At 38.3% G+C, this 18,586-nt stretch overlaps 1 protein-coding gene across 1 annotated transcript in view; it reads right to left on the reverse strand.

The window, feature by feature from the left end:
- Positions 1-4,653: 4,653 nt before the first annotated feature.
- The window catches only part of LOC125458607 (insulin receptor substrate 2-A-like), a 73,540-nt gene continuing 59,607 nt past the window's right edge, over positions 4,654-18,586 (reverse strand). The window contains exon 2 of the mRNA XM_048544016.2: positions 4,654-11,965. Within this exon, the coding sequence (XP_048399973.1) occupies positions 11,961-11,965 (5 nt within the window). The 3' untranslated portion in view covers positions 4,654-11,960. The remainder of the gene's footprint in view (positions 11,966-18,586) is intronic.

An 18,586-nucleotide genomic window follows, 5' to 3' on the forward strand; every position in this document is an offset into this window, starting at 1 on the left:
AGGTTAGACAATTTAGGACAGAAACAAGGAGGCATTTCTTCACCCAAAGAATGGTGAGTGTGGAATTCATTACCGCAGGAAGTAGCTGATACCAAAACAATGAATGTATTCAAGAGATGGCTAGATATAGCACTTGGGGCAAAAAGGATCAAGGTTATGGGGAGAAAGCAGGATTAGGCTTTGAGTTGGACTATGAGCCATGGTTGTGATGCATGACAGAGCAGGCGTGAAGGGCTGAATAGCCTCCTATGTTTCTATTAATGTACAGTACCTCACTTTTCAACTAGGCATTTGCAGCCTTCTAGAGTTAATGTAGTTCCATTATAACCTCTGCCCCATTTTTGTTTTCCTTTCTTTGCAGGGTTTGGTTTTCCTTTAATTTTGTCTTCAGTCAGCAGCATACCTGTTCTAGGTGCATAATTTGTTATTTTATTGTTCCATCACCACTTCCTTTGACCCTGAATGGCTAACTCTTCTTTCATTCAATCCCTCCTGACTTATGCTCTATAATGCTTTGTTTCATCCATTTCCTGTTCAAAACCTATTAAAATCTAACTTTTTCCAGTTCTAGTAAAAGAACACATGCCTGAAATATTGGTTGTTTCTCTCCCCACAAATGCTACCTGACCCAAGTACTTATAATACTTCCTGCTTTTATTTCAAATTTTCAGCATCGACAGTATTCTGCTTCCTAATCTTCAGAACTGCATTCTCAAGGAAACTTGTGTTAGGTGTTAACTACTGTGATGAAACAGCTTTTTAAGCAACTCACTATCTAAACACAGACAAATATTGCACAGTGATAATGGGAACTGCAGATGCTGGAGAATCCAAGATAATAAAGTGTGAAACTGGATGAACACAGCAGGCCAAGCAGCATCTCAGGAGCACAATATTGCACACTCTAGTTAGTGATGAGAAAGTTTCCAGTCTTCAAGGGGTTAGCATTTTTGATAAAGGAGGGTGAAATCTTACAGAAAACAGGAAGACAATAGCCTGAGCAAAATGTTTCAGAGATAGTATGAACTGCAGATGCTGGAGAATCTGAGATGACAAGGTGTAGAGCTGGATGAACACAGCAGGCCATGCAGGAGAGGTGCAGGAAAGCTGACGTTTTGGGTCTAGACCCTTCTTCATAAATGGGGGAGGGGAAGGGGAATCTGAAATAAATAGGGAGAAAGGGGGCAGCAAATAGAAGGTAGATGGAGAGGAGACAGGCAGGTCAAAGAGGCAGGGGTGGAGCCAGTAAAGGTGAGTGTAGGGGGGGAATGGGGGGGGGGGGAGGACAGACAGATCAAGGGAGTGGGATGAGGCTGGTAGGTGGGAGATCGGGTGGGGTTTGAGGTAGGAGAGGATAGGTGGGAGGAAGGACAGGTTAGGGAGGTGGGAACAAGTTGGGCTAGTTTTAGGATGTGGTTGGGAGAGGGGAGATTTTGAAGCTTGTTAAGTCCATATTGATACTATTGGGCTGCAAGGTTCCCAAGTGAAACTTTCATTCCAGAACCTCCTGCAACCTTCGGGTGGCATTGTTTTGTCACTGCAGGACGTCCAGGATGGACATGTTGTCTGAGGAGTGGGAGGGGGAGTTAAAACGGTTCACGGCTGAGAGGTGCAGTTGTTTGTTGTGAACTGAGAATAGGTGTTCCACAAAGCAGTCCCAAGCATCTGCTTGGTTTCCCCGCTATAGAGGAGGCCACATCGGGAACAGTGGATACAGTATACCGCATTAGCAGATGTGCAGGTGAACATCTGTTTGATGTGGAAGGTCTCCTTGGGACCTGGTATAGGGCTGAGGTGGGAAGTTAGGGTTAGAGTTAGGTGTAGCACTTCTTGTGGTCGCAGGGAAAAGTGCCGGGGGTGGTGGGAAGTGTGGAGCGGACGAGGGAGTCACGGAGAGAGTAGTCTCTCTGGAAAGCAGATAAAGGATGGGACGGAAAAAAAATATCTTTGGTAGTGGGGGTCAGATTGCAAGTACTTACTTTTCACTGTTTGCCCAATACAGTGACGAATATTTAAATCAGAAAGGGTCAGGAATCACTAACTCATTATGCCACAAAATGGGCTTGAATTGTAGCATGCCAATTGCCTTTCATTCCAGAACTAATTGGTTCTCTTCCATTAAATTTTAAGAATTTGGTGAAAATGGACATTTCAATTTGTCTTGTGGCTGGAGTTGGCATGCCCGTATTTGAATAGTCAGTTCAATCCCTGATATTGGCCAGTGAGATGAGCAGGGGGAGAATGGAATTTCTGCCAGGGAACAAAACCAATTGTTTCAGTAGTTCCATTATTGATTGGAGGAAATTTGTCATCCAATACTGTATGATAGACAAGTCATGACAAATCAGACAGCAGAGTTGAGCCCCCTCGGTGAGTGCACAGAAAAACTATTGTCACATTTTCAAAACATTAACTCTGCTTTCTCTGCACATACACTGATAGGCCTGTCAAGTTTTTTTCCAGCAATTTTTGTTTCTGATTTCCAGGATCCACAATTCTTTCTTTTGTCACATTTTCAAATGTTACTTAAATACAGCACATGAATGAGAAACAAGAGCAGTTCAAAATTATATTTTTTTTGAAGGAGGGACAAGGTGTGGAGAAAGACATCAGAGAAAATAATGTGGGCGTAGAAAGTTTTTGCCTGAGATTCTATGGCTATAATTGGTTAGGAATAAAACCAGATGAGGCGAGTCACTAACACAAAGAAAAGGCTATGCAGAAGAATGACAAATGATTGTGGTAATCTATCAATTATATAGGATGTGACTTAAAGATTAGGATGCAAAGAAAGATAACTTCTTTTTTAAAAACTAAAATCAAAATTGAAGCTGTGGAGCTGACCGGTTTCTAACAGCTTAGGTCAGCAAACCAGTGATTTTGTGACTTTTATTTGTTCAATTGCTGTCTGTGGAAGGCAGGAAAAAAGGATGTTGTAACTTCAGTTTCTCCAGAACTTGAGGCCAGTCTTCACCCTGCTGCTTGTATTAAAACAAAGAAGACGTTTGTCTCTACAGGAAATTACACCAGTTCCTTGATGGTAACCAAGTTTGTTAGATAGCATGCTGTTACTGTGCGTTCTCCTACAAGCCAAGGAGAAATTATGCGATTATAAACACCAGTTCTATAAACACAAATGGCATGCTACAAAATGATACCGTGCAAGAAATGCTTCAACTCAACTTCTTAAATATTTAGGAAGAATTGTTTTGAACCTTTAGCAGTACTATAATATGTGGTTAAATCTGCTTGGTCACCACTGCAGAAGTCATTTGTATATTGCCACCACCCACTGTGATCACATAACTGACACAAATAGGAATTTTCTACTGCAAATCACTATTATGCACTCTATTGTCACTACTTAAGCCATGCATTTATTTCTGATGTTTCATCTTTAGATGGACTGGCACCAGTCAGCTTAAGACCAATGAATAGACAAGCCAGTTTTGTAGCAAATGTTCACATTTGCACCTCATGAACTTGGGGTAATGAAGATGGGAACAATAGCTGACAGAAATGTTTGCAATGTAAGAGTAAGAGTAAAAGGTATTGCTGTGGACGGGAGCATCAAAATATGGAGATGATAGACTTGTTGTACAAAGCTGGTAGGGACATGTGCATAAAACACAAAAAGGTTATGTACAAGTTCAGCAGATAATAGGGAAACTAAGTGAAATGTTGGCCTTTAAGAGAATGGAGTATAAAAACCAAGGAGGTCTGGCTAAACTTATACACCACACCAGTCAGCATTGGAACACTGAATAATTCCTTATCTAAGGCAAGATATAATATTAGAGGCAGTCCAGAAAACATTCTCCAGTCTGATCTCAGATATGGAGGGCAGTCTTAAGAGTGGAGGCTGGCTCTGTTGCTATTGGAGAATTAAACACAAGCATCCCAAAGCTTACAAAATTCTTACGGGACTTGACAGAGTCAATGCAGAACATTATTTTCTCTTGAGGGAGAATCTAAAACCGGAGGACGTAATTTCCGAAAAAGGTGTTGTCCATTTAAGACCATGAGGAAGAATTTCTTCTCAGCAGTAGTGATTTTGTGAATTTTTTTACCAAAGAGGGCTGTAGAGGAGAGATCATTAGTTAAATTCAGGTACAGGCAGATTTTTTTTTAAATCAGAAAGGGAATCAAGAGTTACACTGAATAAGGCAGAAGAGTGGAGTTGGATCAGCTATAATCACATTGAATGATGAAGCAGACTCAGTGGCTGTTTTCTAATCCCTAGTTTTATCATAACGTGGCAGAGAAACCAGTCTAATGCCCAGATAGTGAAAATGACCAATACAGGAATGCCCATTTCTTTTTGCATGTTATTTTGCTGCAGAATATTTAGAACTTTGTTGCGTTAAATCCAGACATATGAAATTTCAATGCAATACACAATTGCATCATAAAATGAAAGTTTTGACCCCAACTATGTCAGAGACGGAGAGGTTTTTGCTATGAAACAAATAAAGGATGGATATTAACACCTGATCAGGGCATACTGAAGGCTATTCAGAGCTACCCATTGTACAAACTGTTACGGTTGACTCCTTATCATGAGGGGTTTGAGTGAAGTTACCCCTTCTCACCTTCAACTGTGGAAACGGTGAAAATGTAAAAATGAACAAAACATGGTCAATTGGCAATAACATGAACACAATTTTATTGCATGTAGCTCTATGGAAAGCATTTGTGATAAATATAAACACTATACAGAACTCTAAGCCAGTCTCCCATTCACATACATGGTGGATTAACATTTAACTGCTAAACAATATTTACAGTGGAAGACACAGCAAGATAAAATTAGATATTTTAAACCTTCTGTCATGTGTGGTGCAGGAACTGCAATATATAGAGCATCAACCGTCTGCTTCTCTGTACAGCCAAAAAAACTATGTCCATTTGTCAAATTAATTTACAGAAGGAATATAATTGTTCCACCTTTGTTTTTCTTTATTATACAGCAGCATACTATTGTCTGGAAGATGCAACTTTTACTTTGCATGAGATGAGGAAAGGTACCTGCGTGTGGAATTGTGGAAAGGAATTCTCCACTTCCACCTCTGCCAATAGTTCGTAATTATCCTTTTTTTCCCCCTTAATAAGTGTTTTTTGTAGCAGTGACAGTAATTTTGTGAATCACTTATGAATAATGACCTGGTGATTACTGAGATTTGTACTTCATTCCTCTCCATATCTCCCACTTGCTTTTCCATAGTGTATGTATAATTTCCAACATAATGGAAAGAAAAGGGACAATGAAAGTTTCTTTTTCATGCACAATTTTGAGAGCTACTGATCAATATGAAAAAAAGATACAAAATATTTATCAAAGTCCAATCAAACCAACTTCTTCATTTACACTTTTTCCCTTAACATCTATGCAGGTACCTGCCCTCATTTGTTTTCACGTTGCCTTCCACTACTAATTTTCTTTTACGAAATAATTTCTTCTGTACCTATCAAATGATATGTAAATTCTTATCCAGAAATAGACTTCCAGCACAATACTGAATAATTTAGTAACTCATAAGCTACAAATAGATCAAGAAAAAAATTGCATATTGTGTATGCCATACCCATTTAGCCACAAGTTGGCTTTTGAGGTTACTGTATAAAATCATAACACAGGTAGTCAGTGCTCAGTTTCGTACACTAGTAGCCTTCAGTACCTAGGTGATTATTAGCTAAACTGCATGATGATGCTGGTAGTCCTGTTTCAGCGTACGTTGACTATTTCTTAACTATCAAAAAGAACCAAAATAAAAATTAGTACCAAAATGTATCAGTCTAGATAGATCTGCTACATTTTTCATTCAGTACCTACTGGTACCAGTATGTTATCTCTAGCTATACTAAATTTAGGAGACTATATAGGTTTCAAAATCCTCAAGTTAGAACTATTGTGGGCTTACAGTGAACGTGTAGCGTGAACCCCATGAATCACCCTCCAACTATTTTTTTGAAAACCAGTAAAGATCTCTTAACAGTGTGGTATTCCTATCTCTACTAGTCCAGATTCATGCAGTATCTGGTGTCTATAATTATCACTGAATCACAAAGTACTCATTGGGATGGGTCAATATCTAGAATGTGTATCTACTGCATTTCACACAGTGTTGTCTGTGTTACGAAGCCAGCACGTATTTTCGTACCTTTGTTACTACTGGTACCATCTGCAGTTACTGGTACAAACCACAGAACTACATTATCTGGGTACAAGTCTACTATAGTTATTTGTACCAATATATTTTTGCAGAAGTTACCAGTAACGTGATGCAGAGAAAATAACAATCAACTTTGTTGCTCTACTTTCTAATTATAACAACCAGCTTTATTACCTCTCAAGAACATAGGTCTGTCTCTATCATGCAGCCTCATCGCAGTCTCAAAATTATTTAGTGCATACATCATGTGTGGCTAGGAGTTTAAGAAAGTAAACAAAAGTGTCAGGGTACTGCAGTATTGAAACTTTTCTCAAGTATGATATCACCCTCACTGGTCAATTAAACGTGGGCCACATTTAATATACAATAATATGAATTCCTTATTGATGCATATCATCTTTACAACATTTTTAATAGGGTAGAAGCTCAAATTGGAAAAGTGGTCGGTGATCAACTTTCTATTCCAAGTTGTGGCCGAGACATAATTTTGTTTCTTTCAACAGTCGTGCTGTTTATGATTTGTAGTAAGTGATTTTTTTTTTTAATTACAATGATGTGAATTTAAAAGAATCGTGCAGACTGGCAGTGTAACACAGGCCAAGGAAATTGCTTGAAATATCCAAATTTCCTAATGGAGAAGTTGCTGCAATTAACCTGCTTTCAGACTATTCCACCTACTGACTGTAAAAGGTATGATCAGCAGCAATCAGTTTGAGTTCACATAATCACCAATGTTAGAAAATAGATACATTAAAATCATCTGCTTTAATCATTCACATGTGCCAATTTCAATGAAATGTAAGAGATATAAGCCATCTCAAAGAAATCCTGAAAAGAGAATTTTAAAATCACTGAACATAATAAAGACGCCAGAGTACTCATTCGAAGAGTGCATTCCCATTTAAACTGTAAAGCTTGGTACAGAAAACTTTAATAGGATGTTATAATAATAATCAGAGGAAGGTGAAAATAGTTAAATATTTCTGAAAGTATCCCCACATGAAAACTTATTACAATGCGAGTACTGAAATTGGGGAAGAGACGGGTGCACCTTTAAAATAATTCAGAAAGTGTAGCCAAAATACCATTAGAAATTGGTGACAGTAGAGTTGATTGGCTGAAGAAACCATTTCACTTTAATGATTACTTATTTGAGAGTATCTCTTGCAATAAATATTGTTGCATCAAAATTTATTATGGTATTTTGAAACATGCCTCATGACAGAAAGCCACCAAACTGGTTAACTTGTCTCAATAGATATCAGGCTACCAATACAGTCTGAACAATTACTGTAACTAGTGAAATAAAGGTAGATAAATTAAGATAGCCAATTCTCTGCATGCAAATGGAATAGAAACCAGTTACTTAATCCCTTGCCAATCACCCAAATAGTTTTCTACATAAATTTAAATAAATATTATCTTCCTTCCTAACTACTATTCTTAAATAAAGGGAGCAAGCAAGCAGGAAAAATGCATGCATTATATATTTCTAAGGTGCAAAAAGAACCCAACAGATTTCCACTTCTGCCTTCCTCTACATCAGGGGGAAGTGATTCAGTTTACCAGGCATTCAACACAGCATCTGACAGCAAGACCATGAGCCTCCAGTGGAACTTGGTGGGTAAATCGGGGGATATACAATGTTAAAAAGATAAGCAAACTAAGTTCCTATAACTCTGTGGCATGATAAACTGACTTATCTTTCACCATGAGTAGTCAGCATCTCAAACCCTCCGTTGTATGTCCTCCTCTCCCAAGTAGGATTGGCGTTCAGTATAACTGAACAGTATTTGAAAATGAAAATAGCCTACTGACAGCAAAGATTATGATACAAACAACTGAATGTGGCGTTCAAACAGAAAATCTTGGAAACATTCAGTAGGTCTGGCAGTATCTGTGGAAACGGCAACTAAGTTAATGCTTCAGATTATAGCCGTTCATCAGAGCTAGGAATTCCTACAACTGCAAGAGCTTTTACTAGATGAAACGGGGAAAAGTAGGAAAATAACCAAAAAAAGGAATGTCTGTGATAAGGTAGAAAGGTAGAAGATCGAGTGCCAAAAATATTTCTGGGGAAGAACCAAAGGGAGTGGTAATGGAACAAAAAGATGGATCCAGATCAGTGGCAAATTGCAGGATAGTGAAGAGGTATGACTGAAAACAAGAAGAGGAGATTTGACACTAGCAAAATAAAGGAAACAAAATGGGAGTCAGGGTTATATTCCATATTCTTCTCATGTGGTTCCTTCTCTATGAATGTGCTTATCTTCCCCTATAACCTATTGTTTCAGCGTTGTTGCATGAATTCTCTAATTAGTTTCTTGTAAATAGGCCTAGTCTTTTGAAATTTCCCACCTTTCTCCCATATCACTTCAAAGTTTGAGAGTTCAAACTTTCGTAGTTGGATTGAAGTGTCACAATCTGAAATGTTAACTGCGTTTCTATATCTGCAGATGTTGTCAGACCTGCTGTTTCAGAATTTGCAGGTATTTCAGATTTCCAGTATTTCAGTAGTTTGCTTATGGAGAAGTATTTATTTGATGCATATCAGACTTTGTGAAACCAAGAGTCAGATTTCCATTAAGCTTTCCCAACTCAAAAAAGGTGTCTTTAAAATGAGTCATTCACCACAATTTTCATTATAGGGAGGTTGGGGCAGGGTGAGTCAGATCTATCCCTTTGGAAGCCGGCTGTTTAGAAGGCTCACCTTGCTTCACTGGGATATCATTTTATCCAAAATTACTTCAGCCCTCCAGTTCTCCCCCTGACTTTGCCATGTGACCCCATATCCTCCATGCCCACTCACTCAGTACACACTACAGAACTAATGAGACATAGAATGGTACGTTTTAAAGTACACTGTAACAAAAAGCACCCATTCAGAAATCTGCTTTGAAAAAAATTGTTGTGCTTACAAATAGCAATAACAGCTCACTTTATCCAAATAAACAAATATTGAAAGAAATAATTCAAAAGAAAGCCAACTTGTTCTTTCTTTTAATCAAAGCAGACTCCACTTCCACCTGTGAAAACAGACTGCTGCTGAACTAATCAAATACTAAGCCTTAAATTCAGCTAGGCATTCATAATGCAGCCATCTATCAACTGTATTATCATGAACAAATGGCCAGGAATCCATTTTTCCAGATGAGTGTGCAGAATGCAGAGGAAACATGGGTAAGACCTTCAAATCATACCTTTCAAAACAATTCCAGAATCCAGATTATGGTTTAACAGTTCCACTAACGGGCCGAGAACCATATGTCCTTGAGAAACTAGCCCAACTTCATGGAAAAAATTTCAAACGTGTCGGCTGGGGTGGAGGAGGATGAGAAAAATGTCTATGCTTTCAATGCAGCCAGTCAAGGTTGGTAGTGAATCCTGTACCAATAAAACTACCAGACTGAGAATATCTAAAATGTCCCATCCACCATTTTAAAACCCTTTGGAAACAGACTGGCTCTGTTAACATCTAGCCCTGTAGCTTTTGAGAACTTGGATTAATTTGATTTTCAAAGTTTTCATACAATTTTACAGAAACCACACTTAAAATGCTGCATGATTTTTGTACATATAAACTAGAAGTTTACAAATAACGGTGCAAAATGAATACTACACCCAACAGCATGGATTAACTTGTACTTGGTGGGAGCTTTACTGATTGCTTACATATGAACACTAGCGTACCTTTGAAAAGCAGCCAGGGGATTTCATATTTCCTTATAGTTCAACACACTACTTAAGGGCAGCACCGTACTCCATGATCTTCATAGAAATAATCATCATGTCTCAATGATACAGGAGCATGAGTGATAGGAAAACAATTTTTAAGTCATTAACTCAAAATAGATCTATTAAATGTGACATGAAATATTTTACAAGTTATGAACCAAATAAGCAACATCTAGTACCTTCTGAAAAACACAGGTTTTAAAAAGTGGGATTTTCTGTATTGGACATAGCACATCATTTACGATTCAATTCAGAACAGTCCACTTAACTTGTGTTTCAATTAAACTTGGGCACTGCTGATGTGCTTTCTTAAGCGGTATTTGAAAGCTACAACAGAATTTGGGTGAAATTTTACTTGCAGCCAAAATTAATTTCCCTTATCTAGAATAAATATAGTCCATTGTGCACAAGTACTTAATCTGTACTATTCCTTTCTCAGAATACATACAAATAAATGCTCAAGTCTTCTCACATCTTTTAGTTTTAAACATACAGAAGTATTTTCTGCAGCTTCAGCTGCCCAAAACTACACCCAATGTAAAAGAAAATGCACCTTTAAAATGGCTAGCTACTGTTTCTGACAAAAAAACAAAAATGGCATCTCTCACACAGATCGAATTTAGTCTTTGAGATGTACATTGTGGGCAAACAGAATGAAGGGGACATGGAAAAGAAAAATCATATTGATGGATTTTTGGCATCGTTCACTCTGCAGCTGAGCAGAAGAGGACATGGAGATGTATCAATGAAATCACAAATACAATGTGTCACAAAAGTTAATTAACCCTACAAAGGACAACTCCAACGAACACTAATCGTTAATGTTCAAACTTTAAAGCCATGTTCAAATGATCACTTCTGGGAGAATAAAATTTGTATATCCAAGTCAGGATAAGTTCTACCTGTGAGGTGCTGGGTAGTTGGGAACACAAAGTGGATTTTCATTTGCATTTACATAATGTAGATCAGGACCCAACAAACTTGGTTTTTAATGCAAAATGAAGTAGCTTCTTAAACAGAAAATAAGTATCTTGTAAAATGAAGTTCACCAAGGCATAACCGGCAGTGAACGTGTCAAAATATTTAATAAATGAAACTTGAATACCAATACTTTTTGTCATTTGAAACCTTGTGGAGACGGTAACTGGCCTGTAAAAATGTAAACTTTATGTCAGCCTATGCTGTATTCACACTAGAGGTTTCACAATTTGGCCAACTTGGCTGCTGGCCTCACAATTGTAACATGACCGCTTGAAACTTACCACAAGTTAAAGAATGCAATGGACTATGTACACCCTTCTCAAAAGCTGGTTAAATGCTCCAGGGCTCTGCTCAATTACCCCACATTTGGAAAACCAATGTGCAATACAGGTATTTAAAGGACTAGTAAACCCACTAGTCCTTTGTAAGGGTTAATTTTAAAATTGCTACCACTTCAAAATACTTCAATCTGGATACAGAGCGAAACAGGATATATTTAAAAGTATGCCATGGGACAGAGATGTTCCGTGATTGGTTGCAACATTGTATACAAACCACTTGTGAAACACTTTTCATGCTCCATCAGGGTTGGGTAGCAGTGACACCAATTGATTACCTTTATAGCACTAGTCAAAATAAAAGCTCATTGTTTGACCTGGGGAACATTTTAAAGATGATTTTTAGCAGATATTTTTATGAACAGCTGTACTGGAAAAAACATTTAAATGTTACTTGTTTACATGCAACTGAATTGAAAACACTTCAGTAAATTGGTTCACTTTAGCTATGGCTCTTTTTCTTTTTTGCTCAGCTGAAACTTGCAGGAAGTGGTGTCTTTGTTGAAGGAAGTACCAAAAAGGCAGCAATTTGTGTTTCTGTTGAGATTCATGTTGGCTTTTCCCACTGGTCCTCACGGGAAGTAGGTCTGTGTGTATTCTTGCAATAAGGTGACTGTTTCAGACAGTACCAATTCCATCTAGCGAGTTCTAAAACTGCATGGTAGGTACCATGGAAAAAAGGTGCATTCAGCCCTTTCCTCTGTGGACACGGATTTAAACCACGTTGATGTATTTAGTCTGCAGGAAACAGAATATTTACATAGTTAAAATTTAATACTAAAAATGTAAGTACAGTAGAAAACTCTGCCTTGTTCAATTCAATATTCTAGTCTGATTTGAACATAAAACATATTCCAGGTATGACCAATCCATGAAAATCTAAAATAAGAGTAATATTCTTCCAACGCAAATTGGGCAAGAGAGTGATTACAAAGCGCTGCTCAGTAAGTGCAGTCTGTTCTTTGTTTTATTTCCAAAAATGAGTTTTTGCAAAATGTTACTTGTGTTAAAGAACAGAAAATACTTGCCTTCTTTTGAAGCAGAGCATTTACATTATTTTCCCATGTTATGAAACTAGCTTGGAAGTGATACACACTCGTGACCCAGGATAACTTTTTCCAAGCCTTTACAATTATACGATTACTATTAGGTATAAACACCTCTTATCCCTGACACAACATATTTACACTTCACCTGAGCCAGGATACTGGGTTCAAGTTGCACATGCCTCAAAAACTTGTGATTAAAAATATCCTCCAAAACAGATTGATTAGAAAATATCTAGCTACCCCTGTTATGGACCAGACTGAACTCAAAATATATTGAAAAAGCTTACACCCTAATGTTTTATTATTTTAAAGCCAAGTGCCAGGAGTTGCATTCTGAATGCAAATCAACTGGTCAAACAACCATATTTGAAGCAAAACACACTTATTATTCATGCACTATTGTTAAAGTACAACAAAAGAAGAATTTGGAATAACCTAACTCTACTGGAAAATGTAACAAAATAATTGATTATTTAACTACTAAACAGTAACTGTTCCAATATAGCAACATCCCATAACCACACCCTTGGCAAAGGGAAATTCTGTAAAATAGATTGGAGAATTGCCTGAGACAATCAGAAAGAAAAACAATCGAGAGAAAACAGAAAGAAAGTAGCAAGAAGAGATGTATTTCAGCTTCCAAACCCAACTTCAAGACTCTAGCAACTGCTGCAGAAAAACTAAAATTAGAATTCCTGGTCTCAGGGAGCTTGATCCCACGCATTCTTGTGGCTTCTATTGTTACTTAATTGGATTCAAATAGACAACTTTGTACCTCTGTTTTAAAACTTCTCTTCAAATAAGAGAAAGGACAAAATCTGCCTCTCAAAGAAATAGTATTGTCACACACTTATCCCAAAATGTTTTACGCTTACATTCTCAGTCCTGGTTCTTTCCTAATGGTATTAAATATTACTCAAAAATTATGGGCATCAGAAACAATTTTTCAACCTCAAAGCTTACAGACAAAACCTTGGACAGTATCAGCAGACTTCTTGAGCTTGAAAGGCATAAAATCCACACTGATCAAGGGTGGAAAAGGCATATTTGATTTTCTACCAAATATATTCACATTAAAGCCAATTATAACACTGCATCCACATGAATAGTACACACACTCAAACCTGAACTCCAGATCTTAGTGCCACATGCGGTGGACTTCAGTACCTCTGCAGTACACAATACAATTTCTCAAAGGAGTTATGAACAGTTAACACAAACAGTAGTTTTACATAACCAACTGTGACCAGAACATACTGTCTGGCTTCATGCCGCTGCGCCAATGCCTCAAGGGCTATTCTTGTCCCATGCTTTTCCTTGATCAAGTCAATGAAAGACACGGTCTGCTTCTGCTTGAATACAGACCTCTGTGCGACCATTCTTGACTCATTATTTGCCTATATAGTAAAAATTACTAGCTCAGCAGTTCTGGATGAACAACGATGCCACCAACTAAAGATTGTGGGAGAGGAAAAAAATGTTTTCGACTTCCAATGCAATCTCTATACCTTTCCTGCTGATTTTACTATTCACCTGCAACCCTCTCAAATTCAGCTGCTCTTCACAACAGATTTATGTCCTTAAGTGTCACTAGATTCAGAACATTAACTCTGATTTCTCTCCACAGATGTTGCCAGACTTGCTGATACATTCTAGCAATGTCTATTTTTGTTTCAGACTTCCAGTACCTGCAGTTCTTCCAGTTTGTTTTTAACAACAGATTTACAACAGTTGAACTGCTGATCTCTCATTCTCTATCAAAAATGCTGATTAGTTCCTCATCCATAACATTGTGTCTCTATTATGATGTTAAATATTCATTTACCCCTTTGAAATAATCTAGTCTGAAGGAAACAATGTTCTCAGTCAACCTTGCAACCTCTGGTCTCAATACACCTCAGTCCATCCATAACTTCTGGTGTCCTATCCTGTTTCAATTCCAATCACCTGTGGTTCCTTCACCTTGCTGACCAATTGTCTCAAACTTATAAGTGTTATTAATTTGCAAAACTATGTTCAAGACCTTGCCTCCTGCAACCACCCAGTTCACTACTTTAACCGCCCGCACTGGTACATTTACACTAGAACACTTTTTGTCTATTTTGTCACACCCTGGTTGCCATTTCATTAAACACCTAGTCTTCACACTCTTGAATTCCTCCCTAAACCTCTTCATCTCCCTCTCCTACAATCACCAAGGAATTGTTTAATCATAACAAATAAGATAAAAGGCAATTTAGTTTAATGTGTATGGGTGTTTTTGCCTTTCCCTTTCAACAATTGAAAAGCCCATAGTTACATAATTCCCAATCAAACATTGAAAATGTATCAAAGTGTGAAGCTGGATGAACACAGCAGGCCAAGCAGCATCTTAGGAGCACAAAAGCTGACATTTCGGGCCTAGACCCTTCATCAGAAAAGAAGGGTCTAGGCCCGAAACCTCAGCTTTTGTGCTCCTAAGATGCTGCCTGGCTTGCTGTGTTCATCCAGCTCCACACTTTGTTATCTTGAATCCTCCAGCATCTGCAGTTCCCATTATCTCCAATTGTAAAATTATAAAAATAATACATTTTCAATTTAAAAAGGAACACTGAAAAATACTCAAACGTTCTGCAGTGCCCTATATATTTTAATTTGCCATTTGATACAGACTAATAAAAGAGTTTCATGGAGGCTCTGTGAGACCGAGCAAGTTGTCTCACACAAATGTCCATAAATCCAATGCAGTAATTACATAAATCTTCATGGTATCCCTCTCATCTGATACCAGCCAAACTATCAGTCATTGCACCCAGAGAACTTTGAATAGACTAACAACCCTGGTGCTAGCACCATCTTCAAAAGACCACTGCACATCTAGGCTTGTACATCAGTCCATAACCACCATGCATGGTTGATGGCATTTTCCCCAGGCTTGGCAGGTGAAGGGAAATTAGCCACCTGCTTTATGAGCAAGCACCTGGAGGTCCTGTTGGATTGCTTGTTACAGAGACAAGACTGGCACTGGAGGCAGTAACACCAGACCTTGGCAGCCAGGTCTGAGGTTACCATCCAGCTCAGTGCAGTCTCGGCCATTTGGCCGAGTGTGTAAGAAGGTCAATAACCTTCTGAATTCTGCCAAGGTATGACCACCACCACCTCTTTGTGACGGTATACTTACTCTCTCTCTCTGCTATTACAGCCATCTCCCACCAAGACTCATAGTCCACTATTTTCAAATTTGCATGCAACATCTTTTGGTCATTTGGTCTCCCCAAGCCCAAACCGCATCCATGCTACTAACACCAAGCGCCCTCTATACTACTTACTCACTCACACGGAACACCTTATTATCTTTGCCCCCAACTACTCTAGCTGTTCCACACACATTTGTCCACAGACTCTGTTTAAAGCACAAAAATATGGCCATTTGGCCCATATGTCCACACTGATCAAAAATCTGACTATGCTAATCCTATTTTCTAGATCTTGGCTCAGAAATGTGAGAGAGTATCTAAATACTGCTTAAATATTGAGGCTTTCTAACTAAGCTACAGTTTTAGGCAATAAATTCCAGACTCCCACCACTCTACCAAAAAAAGTCTCAACTCTCCTTTTGGTCTTCTACCTCTTACCTTAAATCTATGCACCATTTATTGACCCCTCTACTAATGGAAAGTTGCCTTCATTAATCATATTTATCCCCACCACATTCTATAACCACTACAACTATATTAACTCCTCTTTGAACATTTGCTGCTCCATTGAAAGCAAACCCAGCCTACTCAGCCTTTCATCATAGGGCTTTAGGGCCTGAGCAATCTGTATCCTGGTAAATCTCCTCTGCAACTTTTCTTGCACAATGAAATCACACCTATTATGTGGTGACAAAAACAGCACGCACCATTTCAACTGTAGCCTAAACAGTGTTTTACACAGTTCCACCATAACCTGCCAGCTCACAATTCGATGCCTCGCCTAATAAACAAAGCATCCCATATGTATTCTTAGCCACCTTAATTACCTTTGCAACCTTCAGGATCTATAGATATGGTAAAGGTCCTAACATTCATAGTGTAGCCCTTTGCCTTGTTAGCAGTTTCCAAGCAAATTACATCTCACTTTCCCCATTTGTCGCTGCTCTGTCCACCTGGCCAGTCCATTGATATCCTCCTATAATTTAAGGCTATCCTGATCCTTTTCACCACCTTATCTATCTTCATGCCGTCTGAAAACTTCTCGATCATACCCCTTATGTGCCATCAACATTTCCAAACATTATGAATTAAAATTCTATCATCTGCCCTGACAGGATTCGAGCCCAACTCCCCAGAACATGAGCTGAGTTTCTGGATTAATAGATCTACCGATAATACCACTACACCATTGTCTCCCTGGGGGCTACTCAGCCCCTTGAGCCTTCTCTGCCTTGCAACAAATGTCATGGCTGATTTGATCACTCCACCGCTCATCCTCAACAGCCTTTCATTCTTTGACTTATCAAGACTATCTACCTCTGCCTTAAAAGTACAAGATCTCTGCTTCCACCATCACAACCATCTCGGGGTGGGGGGGGGGGGGGGGGGGGTGAATTCTCCTTGTCTTAAATGAGTTACTGCTCATTTTGAAACAGTGACCACCCCCCCACCCCGCCCAATGCCTAGATTCTTCCACAAGAGGAAGCTTTTTCACACTGACCCTGTCAAACACCTTAGAATCTCATGATCCAGTCTTATCTCTTACTTCTGTAAAGTCCAGATGAAACAATTCTAGATATTAGTCTAGTAAGCCTTCTGTGAATGACTTCCAATGCACCTGCATCCTTCTATAAATAAGGAGGCCAACAATGTACACTGTACCTTAGATGTGAGCACACTACTGCTCGATACAATTGAAGCATAACATCCTTGTATTTTCATTCAATTTGACTCATAATAAATAACAACATTGTTAACTTTCCAAATTACTTGCTGTAGCTGCTCACTAACCTTTAGCAGTTTATACTTCATTGGAGAAGGAAGCACCCTGCAACTTTCAGGTCTCCAAGTAAAAAATTTAGTAAACCACTAAGTTATCTACTAATTTTTTTTTCTCTTATTTCCATGACATAGCAGAGCTATCTATTTCTAAACATGCCAACACACAGAATAGTATATATAACAGTCTTCATTCAACAAGTTAAGGACTAATCCTGCACCACATCATCACCTCCATCCCTAAATTTCAATTTCTGCTGAAGTATAGTTTTATCATTGTAAATAAAAGTATGTAAAGTCCTGAAATTGTTGAAATGAATATTTTAGCAGTAAGATGTATTAAAACAGACAAAATATAAACACATTATGTTGGCAATTAATAACAGTTAAACATTATATAGTTGTACCTTTGATCTTCATGTAGAAGACAGGCTAAACATCTGTAGAAATTGTTTCTGACTTATATAATACAGGTGTTCAAGTCCATAAGTAGGACTTTAAAATCAAAGCAAGCATTTCTTCAATTAGCCTTTTGCTCTGATAATTTGCTTTCTTCCCACTTTTTAGACTTTTTAAAAAGCTTAGAATTCAGCCATCTAGTTAAAAAAATTAAGAAGTTAGTTGACGAGGAATGATTATCATTGGCTTAACCTCAAGCCTAAATAGGACCTCAGTAGGATTGCTTACTACTGAAGCTGAACTAACGTTAAACATCTCAGTTTACCTCTGCTCTATTTAAAAAAAGGACCTGTTGAAAACACACTGTGCATGGTCAGGAAGGAGAGATCACATCTGGAGTGAGACACAACTGAGTGAGTATATAGTTCAGCGAATTTTGAGGCAGTGCAGAGTGCAGAGGGGAAGAGGTGTTTTCTTTTTGTTTGCATTTTTGGTTCGTAGTTTGTAAGGTCTTTTACAGAATAAATTGAAGCTCAGGATTGGGAACCCAAAACAAACAAAAGAATGCCGCCGCAGGAAAACCTGCAAGTTCATTGGTTGATAACTGCTACGAACTTGATTATTACAAATTACTTCCTGATTGAAGGTAAATAAGGGCAACATTTACACATTAAAAATTAAGCAATCAGTAGGAATTTTTAAAAAAAATCAAATTAAGAATCAGTTAAATAGAAATATAGGGCCAGGCGATGTGTTGTACCTGTGTGATGTGGAAGCTGGTGGACCCCACTGTCGTTCATAGTAACTACATCTGCAGAAACTGCTGGTGCTTGATGAGCTGGACTCTCAACTTTGAACACTTTATCATATCAGGGAGGGGGAAAGAGTGATCTGAATGCTGTTGTTTTAGGAGTCTGTCATACCTTTTAGATTAACTACCTCTAATTCAGTCAGCG

Source organism: Stegostoma tigrinum, chromosome 15 (genome assembly GCF_030684315.1).
Source record: "Stegostoma tigrinum isolate sSteTig4 chromosome 15, sSteTig4.hap1, whole genome shotgun sequence".
NCBI lineage: Eukaryota > Metazoa > Chordata > Chondrichthyes > Orectolobiformes > Stegostomatidae > Stegostoma > Stegostoma tigrinum.